Below are 17,320 nucleotides of genomic sequence, written 5' to 3'. Positions count from 1 at the left end.
GCGTCAGTGATTTTTTTAAGCAGAAAACAAGCAGTCTTCAGTACTGTCACTTACACTAGTTCTATCTGTCTTCTTTATGCTTCTTTAAACAATGACTTAAAGAAAGACCAGAGAGAGAGCCAAAGCTGGATTTACAGAAGGCTTCTGTTCCTGCCATACCGCCCAAAAAGCCGCGGCCACCCAAGACCAATTCTCTCAGCAGACCAGGTGCGCTGCCCCCGAGGAGGCCGGAGCGACCAGCGGGTCCCCTGACCCATACCAGGTACTGCTCCGCTCTTGACGCTGGGGGCGGGGGCGGGGGCAGGGCAGCCGCAGGACGCTGGACTCCAGCCACTTGGGTCCTTGCTCCCATGCTCAGGCAGAAGTGGGTGTGAGGCTGGGGGGCGCAGCGTGGGTTTCAGGATTAGAGATGAGAATCCAGGTCGTGGCATCTAGGCCCTGCTCACGCGTGGGGATTTCCCCCTGTGCTTCCTTAGAGCAAGGCCAGCTGCCCTTCCGACCGGAAGTGCGGGTGGCATGCCCGCCTTCACCCCTGGATGTCCTGCTGGCTTGGGTGCGTGCGTCTCACTGGCAGCTCCATCCCCTGGCCCTCTCCCTGCTCTGGGGTGGCTCCCTCCACACTCCCAGGCTCCCTCTGCTCTTGCCTGCGCAGCCCTACTGGGGGACCCAGGACCCAGTCTGGCAAACGTTGTCTTAGTGGCCATGTCCGTGAACTGTGAGACCCTCACAGGCAAGGGGCATGCTTCGTTCAGGCACGAGTTCCGAGACGGGCCTGGCAAAACTCAAATTTGTTCACTGGCTGGCTGGACACCTGTGTTAGTGATACGGAATCAGAGTTGCACATTGTGCCTTCCAGACCTGAGATGCCCACCACAAGGGACAAGGAAGTGTCACGTTCTCTCCACAAGTTCATTGCTGGAACTTTCTACCGTTACATGCATATTATACGTGTTGATGTAAGATACTGGAGCCAGTCGGTGGCCTAGAGGCCTTTACATGGACCTGTCAACACACAGTCACTCCCCGAATTTTCGTTCTTCTGAGCTAAGTTTGCATGGTGAGAATCTCATGGGGCTTCAGTGTCCTCGTGCTAGAGTCAGGCAGGCTTCCGGGCTCACGTCATAGTAGGAGTGGGAGCCCCAGCAGGTCACTGCCCCTCTCTCCTCACCTTCCCTGTCTGTACATTGTGGATGATCATGGAATGCATCTAAAAGGATGGAAGGATGTAATTCCCGAGTATGTAGCCCCGGGCCTGTAAATCAACTTTACTTTCATTGTCTCATTTATGATTGTGTATCAAACTGGGTATACTGGAGTGAAACAAAAATAGCTCATTTACATTTTAGAAAAAAATTTTAAATCGTGGTAAAATACACATAACACAAAATTTTCTCAGGTATGTGAGCCCATTGGAGGAGCGGCTGGCTCACTTGTGTCATTCGGCAGGTGTCCCCCAAGATCCAATCAAACAACTGCTCCCCTATGATGGCCCCGGGGGAAACTAACGGGACCAGAGCCACTGTTGAGTGGGTCAGGCCCCTACGTGTTGTGTCCTCTTCTGCTGACTGACACGCGCACGATGAGGCCACTTGACAGCCCCAATGACCTTAGCAAGGGCCACTTCAGTAGCGTGGTCGGCCCAGAGCTCGCACTTCAGAAGGAAAAGGTTATGTAAACCTAAGTGCTTCCAAAGAGAACGTGAGCTCCACAAACAGGGAGGAGGGAGCAGCAGGGGTCGTACATCACTTTGTGGTGGGTGAAAGGAGAACAGAAGCCACGCTCTGCCAAATTCTTATAGTCTTCCAGGGACCACAGGCATTTCGATGAAGTCAATAACGATTTCCAGAATATTCCTGCTGCTCTAATGATCCGATCCGAAGCAAAGTGCAGTTCCAATGGCTTCTGCGCCTTCAAAGGCTGCTCTCAGCCGTCTCGTTAGGAGATAGGTGCAGGCCTTGCGAGCCATCGATTAGACCTGCACGGGAGCGGGGAGTGAATGATAACCTCCGACCCTCTGGGCTCACAGAAGCCCCATTTTCCTCCCGCCTCTGCTGAGCTCTTCCGCACCTCCAGCTCTCCCGAGATCCAGCTGTGGATCAGAAAGACGAGCCACCAAGGAAGATGCGTGAGAGGGGTTTGTACAGAAGCCAGTGGGAAGCGTAACTGCCTTTACGCTGCTTTACGTTGTGTGTGGCATCTGAGCAGCCTGGGAGAGGGTGGGCAGTCCCCGACCTCCCAAGCTCCCAGGGCACTGGTTTGCAGAAAGGAGGGAGCGAGAGGCAAGCCCCAGGCTTCCTTCCTGCCAATCCCTGGAAGTGGCAGACCCGGGCAAGGCTGGGAGCATTTGAGGAGCCGCTACCTGCCCTGACCGCTTGCACAGCCAGTTGAAGGGAGGACGGTGCCTGCTCTAGCTTGGTGGTTCTCAAACTTGAGCGTGCATCGGCGTCACCTGGAGATCATGTTCAAACACATTGCTGGGCCCACCCCCACGGTCGTTGATCCGGTAGGTCTGGGAATTGATGCTGCCGGTCCACATCCACACTGTGAGGATCTCAGGTTTTTGGCAGTGCCACCCTCCTTCCCCGGCTGCCTCTCATGCGTCCGTTAGTGCTCCCCGACTTCAGTGCCCAGTTAGCACGCCCCTCTTCTGGAAGCCTTCCCTCATCTCTCACGATTGCTCTCTCCTCCAAACGCCTGACACCCCGTGTTTAGCCTGGTGCGGGGCCCCATGCTGTGCCACTTGGGATGCTCACACCCCCGGACTCCTTTACCAGATTTAAAGCAGATCAAGAGTGTGTTTTGTCATCTCCACATGGTTTACGGGGTTGAGCATATGGTAGTGGCTCATTTAATACACTTGTTGAATGCCATGGTTCCTAAAAAGGGGGGGGGAGGTGCCAGTGCTTACATTTTGTTCACTTTTGCTCTCCTGTCATCCTTCCCAGCCCCTGTACCAGCTCTGTAGCATGTGCGTCTTATGTTCTAAGTCACCTAGTGTGCCATGGATTTCAACATAAAAAAATTTAAGAAGATCGAAGAAAGGCTTGCTGTTTCTCAGTATCTCATGCACTTCATATTTTTTGCTAAGCAGTTACATTGGACAACCAACCCGTATACTAGTTTATGAACTTGTTTTGTTCCGCCAAGGTAGTTGAGGTAGGAGTGTTAACGTCAAACAGTTTTGTGTCGGTAGTCCTCCAAAAAGGGGTATCGTCTGCTGTGCAAACCCAAATCCTCGCCAGGATTTACCTGACTGGATGGGTAGATGGGCGGATGGATAGACGGATGGTTGAACACATGGACGCACAGTCACCATTTGCTGTTCTTACTGGGAATGAGGCATGAGGCATTGCCACTCCAGCTGCAATGTCTGGGCTCAAGCTTCCTCTCACCAGCCAGAAAGCTCGCTGCCAAATGTGGCTTCCAGAAGAGATGAATTTCTTTCTATTTAAACAGGAACTAGCATCTTTTAGAAAAAGGAATACCTAAGTTTAGGAAGAGGGGAGTCATTTTTAGATGCATTTACTTAACAGAAATGGATTGAGGGACTACTGTATACCAGGCACTGTTCTGGATCTTAGTAACGGTGGGGCTTGGCCATTATAGATCCTGGTCTTCAGGAGTCATGTCTAAAGGAATTAGGACACCCGCGCAATTTTGTGTCCATCTGAGCAAGTAGCAGCATGCCGTTAACATACTTACTTCCAGATAGTAAATGTAGGTAGAAATTTAACAGAAAGAAAGAGACTTTTTCCAAAAAAACTTAGTACCAGAGTTGATTTAAAAATTGAATGATGATAGGAGATTCCCCTAGGTCATAAGTGCCTTTGTTTGAGAGTCTGTGCTTTGGGGATGCATCAGTTATTATCTCACAGCATAAAGACAGCGTCTGCTGGTCTCGTCCAGCCCACCATATAACTAAGGTAGTCGTGGTACAAAGAGCATTCTGTCTACCTCTATCTTCACACTTGAGAAAGTGGAGTCTCAAAAGTATAGCGCCTACTCACTTGTTTTGATATTTGATCATAAAGATATTTCAAATGACAGAATATACCTAAACTTTTGTGTGTGTGTGTTGTATACACACACATGGACATGTGATGTTATATGTCTCATAATGTGTATTATCGATTTAATAAAGATGGGGTCTGAAACCCCCATGAGAAGAGGCCCTGAAACTTGGGAGAAGGGTCCAAAAGAAAAAAAAATCCAAGGAAAAGCTGGAAAGAAGCAGGCTGTCCTGAGCCCTAGCAGTTTGCATGCAGCGGGAGGCGGCGAGCCAGAAACCTGAGGGGCAGAGCAGGTGTGTGCCTTCAAAAGAAAATCAACCCGATAGGGAAAGAGGTAGAAGCAGACTGAAGAGACCAGAACAGGTTTGTTAATCTTCCCAAACATGGCCACCCCAAGTTGTAAATAATCTCATTTTCTTCCCAAAGAGCGGGCAAGTGGGAGCAGGACCTTTGGCCCAAGTTGCCAGGGAGCCGTGCCTGTTGTCTGCTGCAGCACAGAGCAGCCAGCGCTCTGAGTGGAGGGGCAGGCCACTGGCAGGGCGGGGACGGGTGGGGCTGGTGGAGGCGGGGCTTGAGTGATAGACAGGGGCTCTGGGACTGAGAGGAAGGAAGTGAAGCTAAAAGAAGTAAGAGGAGGTGAGCTGAGCAGGGATGGAGTGGAAGCCGGAAGTGGGAAAAGTCGATGGCCGGAAGTACAGGAGATGCTGGTCAGGGAGGGGAGGTTGGTGCCCACAACTTCAGAGGCGGAGTGGGTCTGAAGATGGACATATCCACAGAGGGAGGGGCCCTGAATGTAGATGACTGAGGATGAATGAAGGTCATAAGGGCTGAAGGGACCAGGGGAGGGAGGGGATGGATTGCCCACTTGGCTGTCATAGGCTCAGGAAGATGGCAAGAGCTGAAATGAGGTGAGGCTGATGTTCTCGAAGCCAGTGTCCTCCCAGGTGGATGTCGGGGTGTTCTGCGAGTTGATGACAGTCAGTGATAAGAAAGTTTCAATAGTCAGGGTGGTAGCAGGTCATTAAGTCAAGAGGTTCCAGATGGATGGAGTTGCTTACTGTGGCTCAAGCATCGCAGAGGGCACTGTCCACTGACTTCAGATGTGGAAGCCTGTGTCAGATGAGGAATCTCAGTGAGAAGGTGGGCAGTTGGGTCTTGGACACCAGACTGTGGGCAGGAGGCCTAGTGGCTTCCCAGACCTGTGCCACTTGCAGATGGCCTATTGCTTTAAATCTTAAACACACCAGGTACCTTTCGCATGAAAGGCTGAAGGCTATACGGAGAGAACTGGAACACGGATCCAGGGAGAGGGACAGTGGAATTGCACATTTTTTCCTTGTAATGAAGAGGGAGCCCTGGATACCAGAGAAACACTGGGAGATTAGTGACTGTTGAGCCCTGAGACATTTTAGCTTGAGGCAAAGATTAAGTAAACATTTGTATGCTAAACATCAACTAAGTGCTTAGGGAAGGGCAGATGTCTCTCTGGAGACCAACTTACCCACACGGAAGTTAATTTTTCTTTAGATTTAGAAGGCATCCCAGCTGCTTCAAGCCCCTCAGGATGCAAATTAGCAGAAAGTAAACTTCTAGGTGCTGGTGGTTCTGTGAGGTGTGTGGTCCCCATGCCCACCAAAAGAACGCACTGAAAAAGACCTTTGCTCTTATTAGCTCTAAGCTAATCAATCATTTAATTAAAAAAAAAAACAGGGAAAGAAAGATAGCTAGAGTGCACACAAATGTTCCCTAAGCAGGCAGATAGAATGTGTACCTGGGTGGTGAGCCATCATTTTGAGTGTGGATTGCTCAAGTATTCTAAATGTCTTTTCAAAGATTCCTAGGGATGTGGCACGTGGTGTTTGAGTGTTTCCCTTCTTTTCTACAAGTCAGGACCAAGACATGTCTTTGGAGAGTTCAGGAGAGAGATCTCGGCTAGAACTTCCAGAGGTGGGTGTCATTGGCTCACAGATGGTAGTTACAGGCATGGAATGGCTATAATCACTCCAGGAGATTACAGAGAAGAAGAGGAGAGAGTACAGGCAACAGTGGGGAAAACCATTACTTACAGGGTGGAGGAAGGACGAGGAGCTGTGGAGAAGGGTGAGTGGACTGCAAGGCCGTGGGAGCTAGGAGGAGGGAGGGTGGAGCAGCTACCGGCCGGTGGCTCTCACACTTGAGTGTACGTTGGCATCACCTGCGGTCTTGTTAAAACACAGATCACTTCTCTCCAAGTTTCTGATTCAGGAGGTCTGGGTTCCGGCCTGAGAATTTGCGTTTCTAGCAAGCTCCCGGGGCTGCTGCCGCCGCTGGTTAGCCAAGCCCACTATGAGAACCTCCACCAAAGTGAGAGCCGGGAAGACTGAAGGGGCTTTGGTCACTAGCTGGCCCTTGGTGATCCCAGTCAAGTGGTTCCTCTACGATAGTTGGGGGCAAGAGACAGACTCAGGGTTGAGGTGAAGAAAGAACAGGCGGGCAACCAAGCACGTGTAGACTTGTCTTGTGAGAAACTCGGCTGTGGGGGAAAGGTGGAAATTGGGTGCTAGATATGGATCCAGTGATAAGAGAGGACTGTGTATGTGTGTGCTCTGTGTGTGTGCGTGCGTGTTTGTGTGTGTGCTGTGTGTGGTGTCATTCATTATTTCAGAAATTCATCAAGTGCCTCCATTTGGCTAGGCCCTCTCCTGGGTGGTAGTTAGCTACGGTAACCAGGCCAGACATGCCTCCTGCCCACCCACTGCTTACTGGGCTTTGGAGCCAGGCCCACCAGTGTGGAAAGCCCACCCCTCTGCTTCCTTACCCTGTAGCTTCAGGCAAGGTGCACACCTCTCTCTGTCTCAGTTTCCGTCGCCACCCCTAGGGCACCTAGCTCCTCTCCTGGCACTTGTGAGGCCCTCAACCAATCTTTTTTCTTCCCTTGAGAGAGCTCAGTGGGTGACCTTGTTGGGAGAGGAGTTGCCACGTGGTGACAAACAGGTCATGCTCAGCAGCCCCAAGGGAGCGAGGAAACACGATGTGCAGACCGCACATCGAGAGGTCTCTAGGGAGTGGAAGCAGAGCCGCGAGAGCGTCAGGGTAGCCAGCACTCAGGGAAGGCTAGGGACTGAGGGACGGTGGGTGGTTTATGGAGCATAGGAATCCCACAGGGGGAAATACCTTGTCACACTGTAGAAATGTCTACCTTATTGGCTGGCCTCATTTCATTTGTATGTATAACTTTCTCTCCATACGTCTTTCCATCCTCACCTAGAATAAATTTCATTCCCTGCAGCAAGATCCAACAACAGTAGTGATGGGTTTAGCCTCAGCTCAGACTGAGCCACATTGATTTTCCTGCCAGGGATGGCCAGAAGCAGGCAAGGAATCGGTAGGGGATATTAACGCCCCGCACGGGCACAGGTACTAATCGGTTCGTATAATGCTTTTCCCACGGGCTATTTTTTTGAACACTCTTCCTCCAAGTGACACCCCACAAACTTTTCTCAGAGTTGTGCACTGATGGCATCCCCTCCTCCAGGCATCAAAAGACCCTTGCCCCTCTGAGAGGCCCAGCTGTGGGTTTGCAGATGGGAGCTGCGGGTGTCATCGTCCTTTGGCCTTAGGCGCTTGGGGCTTGTGCCCTGGATGGGCTCTAGACGGAGGCCTGTTTCCACCCACACTTGCAGAGTCTGCACAGAGAACAGAAATTTGGAGGGGAACTGAGTGGGCAGTGTCCCATCACCTTCCAACGTGTCTTCACCAACTATAAATAGCCAAGCCTGTTTGTGCTCATCCAAACAAGGACACAGAGCAAGGGGAGAGCTGCCAGGAAAACCACTCTGGTTCCCGCTTCCTGCGCCCCTGGCCTCGCTCAGGCTGCCCCACATTTAGACGGGAAGTTCGTAGTCAAAAAATGCCTGTGATTCCTGGGACATTTTAGGCCGTGAGGTGGGTGTGGAGGGGCTCCACAGGATCGGCAGAGCCTTTGGATCCACATTTCTGGGAAAGGGGAGCGAGGCTCCTCCTGCCCTCCCGCTGATGAGCAAAGGAAACTGGGCTCACTGCTGGTGCAATTTTGTCCTTTCCTGAAGGAAGGATTCAACCTCCCCGGGCAGTAATGGCCCCTCACAGAACGCTTCTGAAGGACTGGCTTCATCTCTGCTCCCTCCAGAGATGGGCGGAGCCCTCTTATCGTTGCTTATTTGCAAGAGAAAAATCTCTAGAAGCATCAAACATGTGCATTTTGATTATTACCGCCCCAAGTGTGGTGGGCAAAGATGGGGCTGGGCGTCAAGAAGCTTCCATCCAGTTTTAGCTTTGCTACCAATTAGCTGTGTGGCCTTGGGCTCATAACTCCCAGCCTTAGAGCCCAGGACCCTCGTCCGTAATAAAATGGGGGCCTGAGCTGGGTAATCTTTACCCAGTTTTTTTTTTAACATCTTTATTGGAGTATAATTGCTTTAAAATGGTGTGTTAGTTTCTGCTGTATAACAAAGTGAATCAGCTATACATATACATATATCCCCATATCTCCTCCCTCTTGTGCCTCCCTCCCACCCTCCCTATCCCACCCCTCTAGGTGGTCACAAAGCACCGAGCTGATCTCCCTGTGCTATGCGGCTGCTTCCCACTAGCTATCTATTTTACATTTGGTAGTGTATATATGTCCATGCCACTCTCTCACTTTGTCCCAGCTTACCCTTCCCCCTCCCCGTGTCCTCAAGTCCATTCTCTACGTCTGAGTCTTTATTCCTGTCCTGCCCCTAGGTTCTTCAGAGCCTTTTTTTTTTAGATTCCATATATATGTGTTAGCATATGGTATCCATCGACAGATGAATGGATAAAGAAGATGTGGCACATATATACAATGGAATATTACTCAGCCATAAAAAGAAACGAAATTGAGTTATTTGTAGTGAGGTGGGTGGACCTAGAGTCTGTCATACAGAGTGAGGTAAGTCAGAAAGAGAAAAACAAATACCCAGTTTTAATAGAGCCTAAGTCTGAGACATTGTGAGCGGGCAGCCAGGAAAGCAGGGAGGGAGCGTTCATCTCCATTGACCTCACATCCTCAGTGCATGATTGGACCAGGATGAGTGCGGTGAGCAATAGGACAGGGTGGTTTTACATTAGAAGGGGCTGATAAAACAAGGTTGCGGGGTTGGAGCAAGAGAGAAGAGAGGGGATCTCTAGTCGTTTCTCCAGAAACTTCACATCTGCCATCTGTCATCGTCCCTATGAGTAGATAACTCCCAGGTGTGGTGAAAGCTGGGGAAAAATGGAGGATTCAAAGGGTGCACCTCAGTGGTTTTCTGAGTACAGGGGATGGGGCTTTTCTATTTCTTTTTCCTTTTCTAGCCTTTTTTTTTTTTTTCCCCCATAACAATTTTTAGACACTTAAAACCCAGACATTTACATTATGGTAATAGATCCTTCTGAGGGCAGGGAGCGGAGACTGCCGAAAAGATTCATCATCTGGACTTGGGATCTTTTGCTTGCTAGGAATCAGTCGACTCTTTTTCCCCTTCACCCCCCATTCACCTCCAGAAGCGTGTGGGGTCTTTTTGGTGGTTTTTAGTTGCTGCTGTTAATGCTGCTGTTCATTTATTTATTTACTTGTTTGCTTGCCTCGGCTTCCTGTGCACTTCAGCATCTTTTCCAGGCCACATGTCTTGACTTAACTCTCCCAACTTGGGCTAAATTGGGGCATGCCACTTGCTGAGCTCATGTTCTCAAGGGATGCACATGGCGCATCTTCCACATTTCCAACTGTTCACGTGCCCCATCTCACGTCTCAGGTCTGAGTGGAAAGAGTAGGCCCCTCTGGGTGGGTCGGGTATGGGATTTTTGTTTATTAATAGTACTTTTTAACTCGGGGAGCAAAGGCAATTCACCCAGCTGGCAGTGAGCTGTGGTGACACAGGCTGCCTGGCATCCTTGGTGACTCACCGTCTCCAGGACCAGGAGGCTGAGTGAAGCAGCTTTGAGAAGCGGTCAAGAGCTTGGGCTCCAGAGGCAGAGTTAGTAGGTTCAAATCCAGACCCCACCATTCAACTAGTTTTATGACCTTTTGGCAGCAAGTGACTTCATCTCACTGAGCCTGAGTTTCCTGATCTATATAATGAAAAGCAGGGCCTCACAGGTGGGCTTCTCCAGGAAGCAAATTTTAGTATGCAAGATCTGTGTAGGGTTCAGTGCCTGTGGGGAGGGAGAAGGAAGCCGCTTTGGGCAGAGGGAGAAAAGTTGTGACGCTGGCTCCCCAAAGCCTCGGCCAAGTCCATGGGGGCTTTGGGGCTAAAATGGCCCCTCCGAGTTGTCTTCTGTTGGGCTGAGATGGCTGAGACTTTTATACCGTGAAGTGTGGGCTGCCCTGGAAAGGCCAAGGAGGCTCTCTGCAGCTGAGGTGGTCCCTGGAGGGGCCAACAGCATTTCCACCGGCGGGGTCGACCAGCCCTTCACAGAAGGGGGCTCTGGGTGGTGCAGCTCCGTGTCTGCCATGCAGAGTAGATACTTCAAGGGGCAGTTGGGGCGATTGAATCATACATGGAAGGAGCTTATCCTAGTGCCTGGCTTGTGGCAGGCAGTCAGTAAAGCGTAGGTGCTGCTGTTACTTCTGTGGGATTGTCGGTTCCACTTATTCCTGCTGGGTGTCCTTGGGCTGGTCAACCTGTTCCCTGCGATTTAGGGTACCTGGCCAGCGAAGCAAGGAGACTCTTGGTTGCTAGTTGCCTATCCAAGTCACGTGTTTTAAATATCCATAACCAAACCTGCTGAAGAAATACAAGAAAATAACATTATTTTGATTTAACAATCAGAGATGAGTAAGGGCAGCTGTGTTCCGATATCTTTGGCTATATGGGGATGTGCCTGCTTTCTTCTATTTTCTCCCTTTATTTAACAGCTGTGGGCATAGAAACTCACCATAAAAAAAACCAAACCCTTGCAGGAGCTAGTAAACTACAAAAGTATGAGCTTTTTCCTCTTTTGTTGAATTTAGTAACATCTTTTTTGCCAAAATGGTACCCATGTGTTGGGCAGACTGGAGGAGAACAGGGACCATCGAGAGCTGCAGCCTCATTGGGTGTCACCTGCTCCAAACGTGTGCTTTGAAGAATTTCAGAAATTCTGCTGTTTTTCGGAACTGAAATTCATTAGCTTTGTTGTAAACGTCTATAAATACAGTGAAAGGCATTTACAAATAGACATTGTAAAATGCTTCCACACCCACAGTCTGAACACTGTCAAAACACCAGCTGCAGCTTCCCTACTTGGAAGGATCAGAACCTTTTTTAAACTACACCTACTGTGTTTTCAAAATAGGCTTGCTTCTGGCCCTGTGTAGAAGATAATTTCAGCCGAAAGCCTGTGTCTGCTCTTGGCATGAGGGATCAGGACTTATTTAGAGAGATGGGGGGACCCCAGTCTCCTTCCTTTCAGAATATGGCTGGCGCTTTAGAATCTGGGGAGGGGTCACTCACAGCTGCTATTTCCTATTTCTTCGGGTGGGGGGATCCCTCATGACCTGGACCTCTCAGTGTAGGATTTGTAACTCCATCCCCCCCAAATGGTTCCCAGGTGAGTTCCAGGTGTGGTCACAGGGGATCACAGAGGCACCTGTGGTCGGGGAGATCCTTAAAGGAGAGTTTGTAGGTAGGGGCCAGGCAATCTCATCTTTTACCTGGATGATACTGTTGGGGAGAAAGGAGAGCGAACGTAAGCTGCCTGAATTGTACAAATCTCTGTTATTAAAAGTGAAGTTTTAAAAAAAAAGAGTGAACTTTAAAAGGAATGAAAAATTTACCTATAGGCTTATCCCAGAGACAACTGCTATTAACATTTTGGACTGTTTCTTGCCCATCTTTTTCCTGTGTATATTTTGGTTTGTTTTTCATCGGTTTTACATAGGTGCGATCATACTGAATGTCATACAACTTTATGTCTTTAGAGAATAATGCAGTTATTATAAATACATAATGCATTCCCATTTCAGAAAAAAAGGCAAATATTCATTAATTCTACAAGTATTTTTGAGCTCCTGACATGTACCAGGTGCTGGGCTGGTGCTAGAAATCACCCATCAGACTCCCCAGGAATAACCACTATAAATACATGTTCTTCTAGCCTTAAAAAAAAAATCCCTCTTCCTAATATATCAGAAGGGCATGTGGGTGCATGTGCAGTGAGGTGTATGTCATTTTTAACTTGTATTTGTCGCCTTGACATTGTAACATAAGCATCTGTCCCTGTTGTCATGAACTGTTTATATGTATCATTTTAATGGCTGTATAAAAGTCCATCAAATATCATAGGTTATTCAACTGTTCCCCTATTTATGAAAGACTCCAGTTCTTTTCAATTTTTTTTATTACAAATAATGCTATGATAAACATCTTGGTCCGCAAAACCCATTTGGGTATTTCAGACTATCTCTTTAGCATAGACCCCCAGATGAACGTTTTAAATACTATTGATATACACCCTGTTCTTAAAAATTACTTCTTTTTACCCTGCCCTGTTCCCCAAAGGCTTGGAGGTAACTTTCAAAAATGCATATAAAAGAATAAAATAGTTAAGAGTGACAATAAAGGGGAAATAAGGGCAGAAAAGTAATACAGCCCAAGATCGGATGAGCACCGCAATGGGCATAGAGTTCTCTACGGCCCCCATCGAGAGAGAGAGGCTCACATTGGACTAGAAGCTTCCAGGTATCAAACCAAAGAGGGAACTGGTAGCTCCAAGATCCACAGTTACCAAAATGCACGAATAAGCCACATGTTCAGAAGCAGCCGAGTTGTTCTGAGATACACATGGTTCACTGACGTGCAAAGCTCCTTCCCCCATCCGCACCTCCAACCCCCCCCCCCCAAATGACGTTCTCCCCAGCTGCCCACCAGGGTGTCACCTCCAACCATCCTCACCTTTGGCCAAAAAAAAAAGGTCAGTGGAATTAACTGGACTTTCTTTGCCTGAGTGACCTCTCTCCCTGGACAGAACATGTGTTTTCGTAAATTTTAATCCTTGGTGTGTTCCCAAAAGGACAGAGCTGTCTGGCTGTGAGTATAACTTGAGTTCAGTCTCTGAGTCAGGAAGATGACAGCACCAAATCTTTCAGGCTCTGTAGATACCAAGTAATATGATTAAGAGCCCTCAAGAACTTTTAAAAATGAAAATGCTGGGCTTCCCTGGTGGCACAGTGGTTAAGAATCTGCCTGTCAGTGCAGGGGACACAGGTTCGAGCCCCGGTCCGGGAAGATCCCACATGCCGCGGAGCAACTAAGCCCGTGTGCCACAACTACTGAACCTGCGCTCTAGAGCCTGTGCACCACAACTACTGAGCCTGCGCTCTGGAGCCTGCGAGCCGCAACTACTGAGCCCGCGTGCCACAACTACTGAAGCCCACGCGCCTAGAGCCCGTGCTCCACAACAAGAGAAGCAATCGCAATGAGAAGCCCTCGCACTGCAACGAAGAGTAGTCCCCACTCGCCGCAACTAGAGAAAGCCCACGTGCAGCAACGAAGACCCAGTGCAGCCAAAAATTTAAAGAATAAAAAAAAAAAAAAGAAAATGCTTTCTTACTAATAATACCACATTTCTAAAACATTTGATTCAGAAGTTTACATTCAAATTAGCAGATGCTTGGGCCCTGCCAATAAAGTGTTTTGAAATAAACATCCTTAATCCTGCCACTCCTGTTGGCTCGGTGTCTGTCCAAGGGAGTGTGCCCCGTGGGGCCTGAGCTTTGGTAGCCGGCGGGGGCGGGTGGTGGAGAGGGGGTCTGCTACGGAAACTTGGCCCGGGGGTCCCACAGCCTTGGGAGGTTGAGGTGAGGCAGTCTCCTAAGGCACATACACAGTCTTAGAGCTGTACTTTCTCTTGGTGGAGACTAAGCCATTCGGCCCAGCCCTGGTTCCCTGGAGTTCTCACCTCTGCTTGTCTTCTGGCCGAGGATGCTTGAGGTTAAGAGTCAGTCTTATTCACTTGGGAGCTGAGGGAAGCCAACCTCTGTCTACTGGGCCTTCTCCACTGTCACAAGGATACACATGTCTTGCTGAATGCCACCCCCATCACGCCTTCTTGGGTGGGGAACCCAGAAGTCTGCTCCTTACCTCCAGGTTTATAGGTCACCAGCTTCAGCTTTCCTCTGTCCCCATTGCCTCCAGGACAAACTGAACCCCGAGGGACTCAGCCCAGCACCGTCTGACCTTTGCCAACCTTTCTCCTCTCACTGCTCTGTGAGGATCTCAGACTTTAGCCCGGCCACACTGGGCACTCCCACCTACCCTTGGGTCCTTGCTCCGTCATGCCTCTTACTGATATGTCCTCTGTCCCTTTTCCTCCAAGGCCCAACTGTAATGCCGCCTCCTCTGTGTGCTCCCAGCCCGCCCCGCAGATCTGTGTCTTGACCCAGTTCTTGATTCCCTTAAGACCTGGATGTGCCTGTATCTTACCCAGCCTATGCCGTGTGGGCTCCAGCTTGTCTGTCTGTCTCTTTCTCCCATTTAGACCACGAGACCCTGCAGAGTAGGTACGACCTGGCTTGGCCCACTCATCACCCCCAGCGTGGTGGGTATTTGACAAGTGCTCCTGGAATAAATCTGTTACTCGTTGTGTGGTTTGGCTGCCTGGTGAGCACAGGGGGGCTATGAGATGGACTATTTCTGTTGCTTTCCCGGGAACAACCACTTGGCTTCTCCCTCTCATTTTATGGACAAGAATCTCTCATTTTAAGGGCAAGGATCTTTTCCTATTTCACTTGCCATCACAGACCTTGGATAATCTTGTTCAGGGCTCATCCGCCTGAAAGGGTCCACAGAGCTGCCCGTTCGGAGGGATTTGGAGGAACCTTCTGCCCACGCATGAGTGGGCTGCTTCTCTCATCGTCTTGGGGGCCTGTCCCCATCACCCAAAGGGCTGCTCCTAGCCCAGATAGAGAGGGAAGTCTCTCGTGTCCTGATGGGCACAGGGCCACCCACCCAACAGCTGTCTAATTTTACAGGCCCATGCCCCAGCGCCAGCTTTCAGGCTGCCAGATCTCAGCTTGACACCTTGTGCCTGTCAACAGCCTGGCTGATGCCTCCGCTCCAGGCCAGAAACCCTTTTTCTCAAGGTTGAAAGTAGCCGACCTTTGACAAGCAACATTGGCTAAATTCCTGGCTCCTTAAAAGGGAAGCTCCTGGTTATCGTTTGCTGGTGCTTATTTGGCCATGGGGCAGGAGCGGGCCCTACGTCGTGCCCTGTGGACCAACAGGAGGGTTTGTGGCTGAAGGTGCATTGCTGAACAGTCGTTATTAAAATAGCCATCTCTGAAAATGTGTGTGGGAGAGGAGGCCTCCAGTCTGTCGGCCGGTTTGCACCAAGGCCCATGTGGCTGGACAGCTTGTCAGCTCCCGCTGGTCAACCCCAGAGGCGACAGTGTGACCCATCCCCCATGCAGCACACTCCTTAACTTGTGTGCAGCGAGAAAGCTGACAAAATGGCAAGGACACACGCCAATTATTAAATGCCCGGACTTGTGTCTTTAATGTAGGGGTGACGGTCCAAAGATCGACTTGGCGGGCAGTTCGATATCTGGCATCCTGGACAAGGACCTCTCGGACCGCAGCAATGACATCGGTGAGTAAGGAGAGCATTCTCGCTTCTCTTTGCAAAACTTTAAAAGAACCACAGAGCTTGGTTTGCCCCTTCCACCAGCCTGATGAGAACTAACACAGCCATTTAAATGCAAGGCTAACAACCCTCAGTTGGTTTTAGATGTCGCAGTCTTGTAAAGATGGGAAGTGATGGTGATTTCCACGTTAAAACAGAACGCCTGGGATTTTTACTCTCCCCGGCCTTAGGAAAAATTCCTTGCAAGGTCTAACGAAAAGAAATGCTGAACAGACCTTTCGGAGAAGTGGGCATTAGCACTTATATTCATATTTTCCAGCAATTTATGTATTTAGTCTAAAAAGGTGAATGGGTGGACATACAGCATAGCAGAATTCACTGTAGACACAGCACTGAGTGTTTTGACTTTGAGTTAAAAATGAGCTTTGGTGCGGTAATTGCCACTTAGTTCCGAACGTGAGTTTTCCCGAGGTCAAGATACCACCATGTGACAGATGGGAGGGTACCTCGAGTCCGTGGGTAAACAAGGCAGAGGGCTTTGGGGGGATGTGCGTGGGTGGAGTGCGGTCAAGTGCGTGCTGGTTGAGGCCTCTGTTGGTCTGACGGGGTGGCAGCCCTTTTAAGAAATCCAGATTCAGGGACCCCATTTCTTTCAGCTTTACATCTTTTGTTTGTACCTGTCATGGTCAGAAGTTAGCACTCTCTCATATTCTACATGACAGAGAGGGATACATTTTGGACTTTGCCTTTCATAAGTTAAATTTTTTTATTTTGAAATAATTAGAGATTCACATGCAGTTGTAAGAAACAGTGCAGAGAGAACCACATACCCTTTGCCCAGTTTCTTCCAGCAGTAGCATCTTATGAACTGTAGTGCAAGGTCACAAGCAGGATATTGACGTTGATACACCCCACCAGACTCCTCAGTTGTAGTGGTACTTACGTGTCTTTAGTTCTCTGCAGTTTGGTCACATGTGTAGGTTTGTGTATCCGCCACCACAGTCAAGATACAGAATATTTCCCTCACTGCTAGGATCCATCATGTTGCCTTTTTATAACCACTAACCACACGTCCCTCCCCCCTCCTCTTCCCTAATCTCTGGCAGCCACTATCAAGGATTGATTTGACATGGAAGGTTCCAGCATGATTTGAATCGGCCGCTCAGTTTAGAAACAAATGTCCGACAGTTGGCAGGCCTTATAAGAGAACGCTCACTAGGGCGCCCAACATGAGCGTTCTTATCACCTGGGGTTACTTTTTTCTGGGTGCAGTTTTCTTCTGAACCTGCTAATAGAGTTGCATCTTTGCAACTGCTGACCTGCAGTCTCTGGTCTGATCTTATGACAGCTTGGGAGTAGGATATGTCGTGACCGTAAATACCAAAAGTATTTGCCCTGGTTCCAGAAACTGTTTTACATCCTCACTTAGCCTTTGAGAAGCCCAGTCAAGAAGCATGACCAGGAGCTTCTGACAGCTTGGACTGATGCAATAATAATAGAAACACTAGCCTGCTGTAGCTTTGGACTTGGTTAAAGGGCAGAGAAGAGCAGAGCAGCGATTGGCTGTGAATGGGAAGGAATCATCAGAATGAGCCTGATTAAGTTCTGGTTTTACTGCTGTGGTTCAACATTTGGGCCCCATTTTAAGGCAGGCTGGACCGTTGGTGAAGTGACAGTGAGGGTCACACGGGGCCCCGCACAGGAAGGGAGGTGTCACCCACCTCCAG

At 49.4% G+C, this 17,320-nt stretch overlaps 1 protein-coding gene across 4 annotated transcripts in view; it reads left to right on the top strand.

The window, feature by feature from the left end:
• SH3KBP1 (SH3 domain containing kinase binding protein 1) overlaps positions 1-17,320 on the top strand; it is a 340,352-nt gene that overhangs the window by 288,725 nt on the left and 34,307 nt on the right. For all 4 annotated transcript variants that reach the window (XM_036840453.1, XM_036840455.1, XM_036840454.1 and 1 more), the window contains 2 exons: positions 103-262; positions 15,514-15,599. In XM_036840453.1, coding sequence (XP_036696348.1) covers positions 103-262; positions 15,514-15,599 — 246 coding nt within the window. The remainder of the gene's footprint in view (positions 1-102; positions 263-15,513; positions 15,600-17,320) is intronic.

Source organism: Balaenoptera musculus, chromosome X, assembly GCF_009873245.2.
Source record: "Balaenoptera musculus isolate JJ_BM4_2016_0621 chromosome X, mBalMus1.pri.v3, whole genome shotgun sequence".
NCBI lineage: Eukaryota > Metazoa > Chordata > Mammalia > Artiodactyla > Balaenopteridae > Balaenoptera > Balaenoptera musculus.
This window is presented reverse-complemented; position numbering and strand designations above follow the sequence as displayed.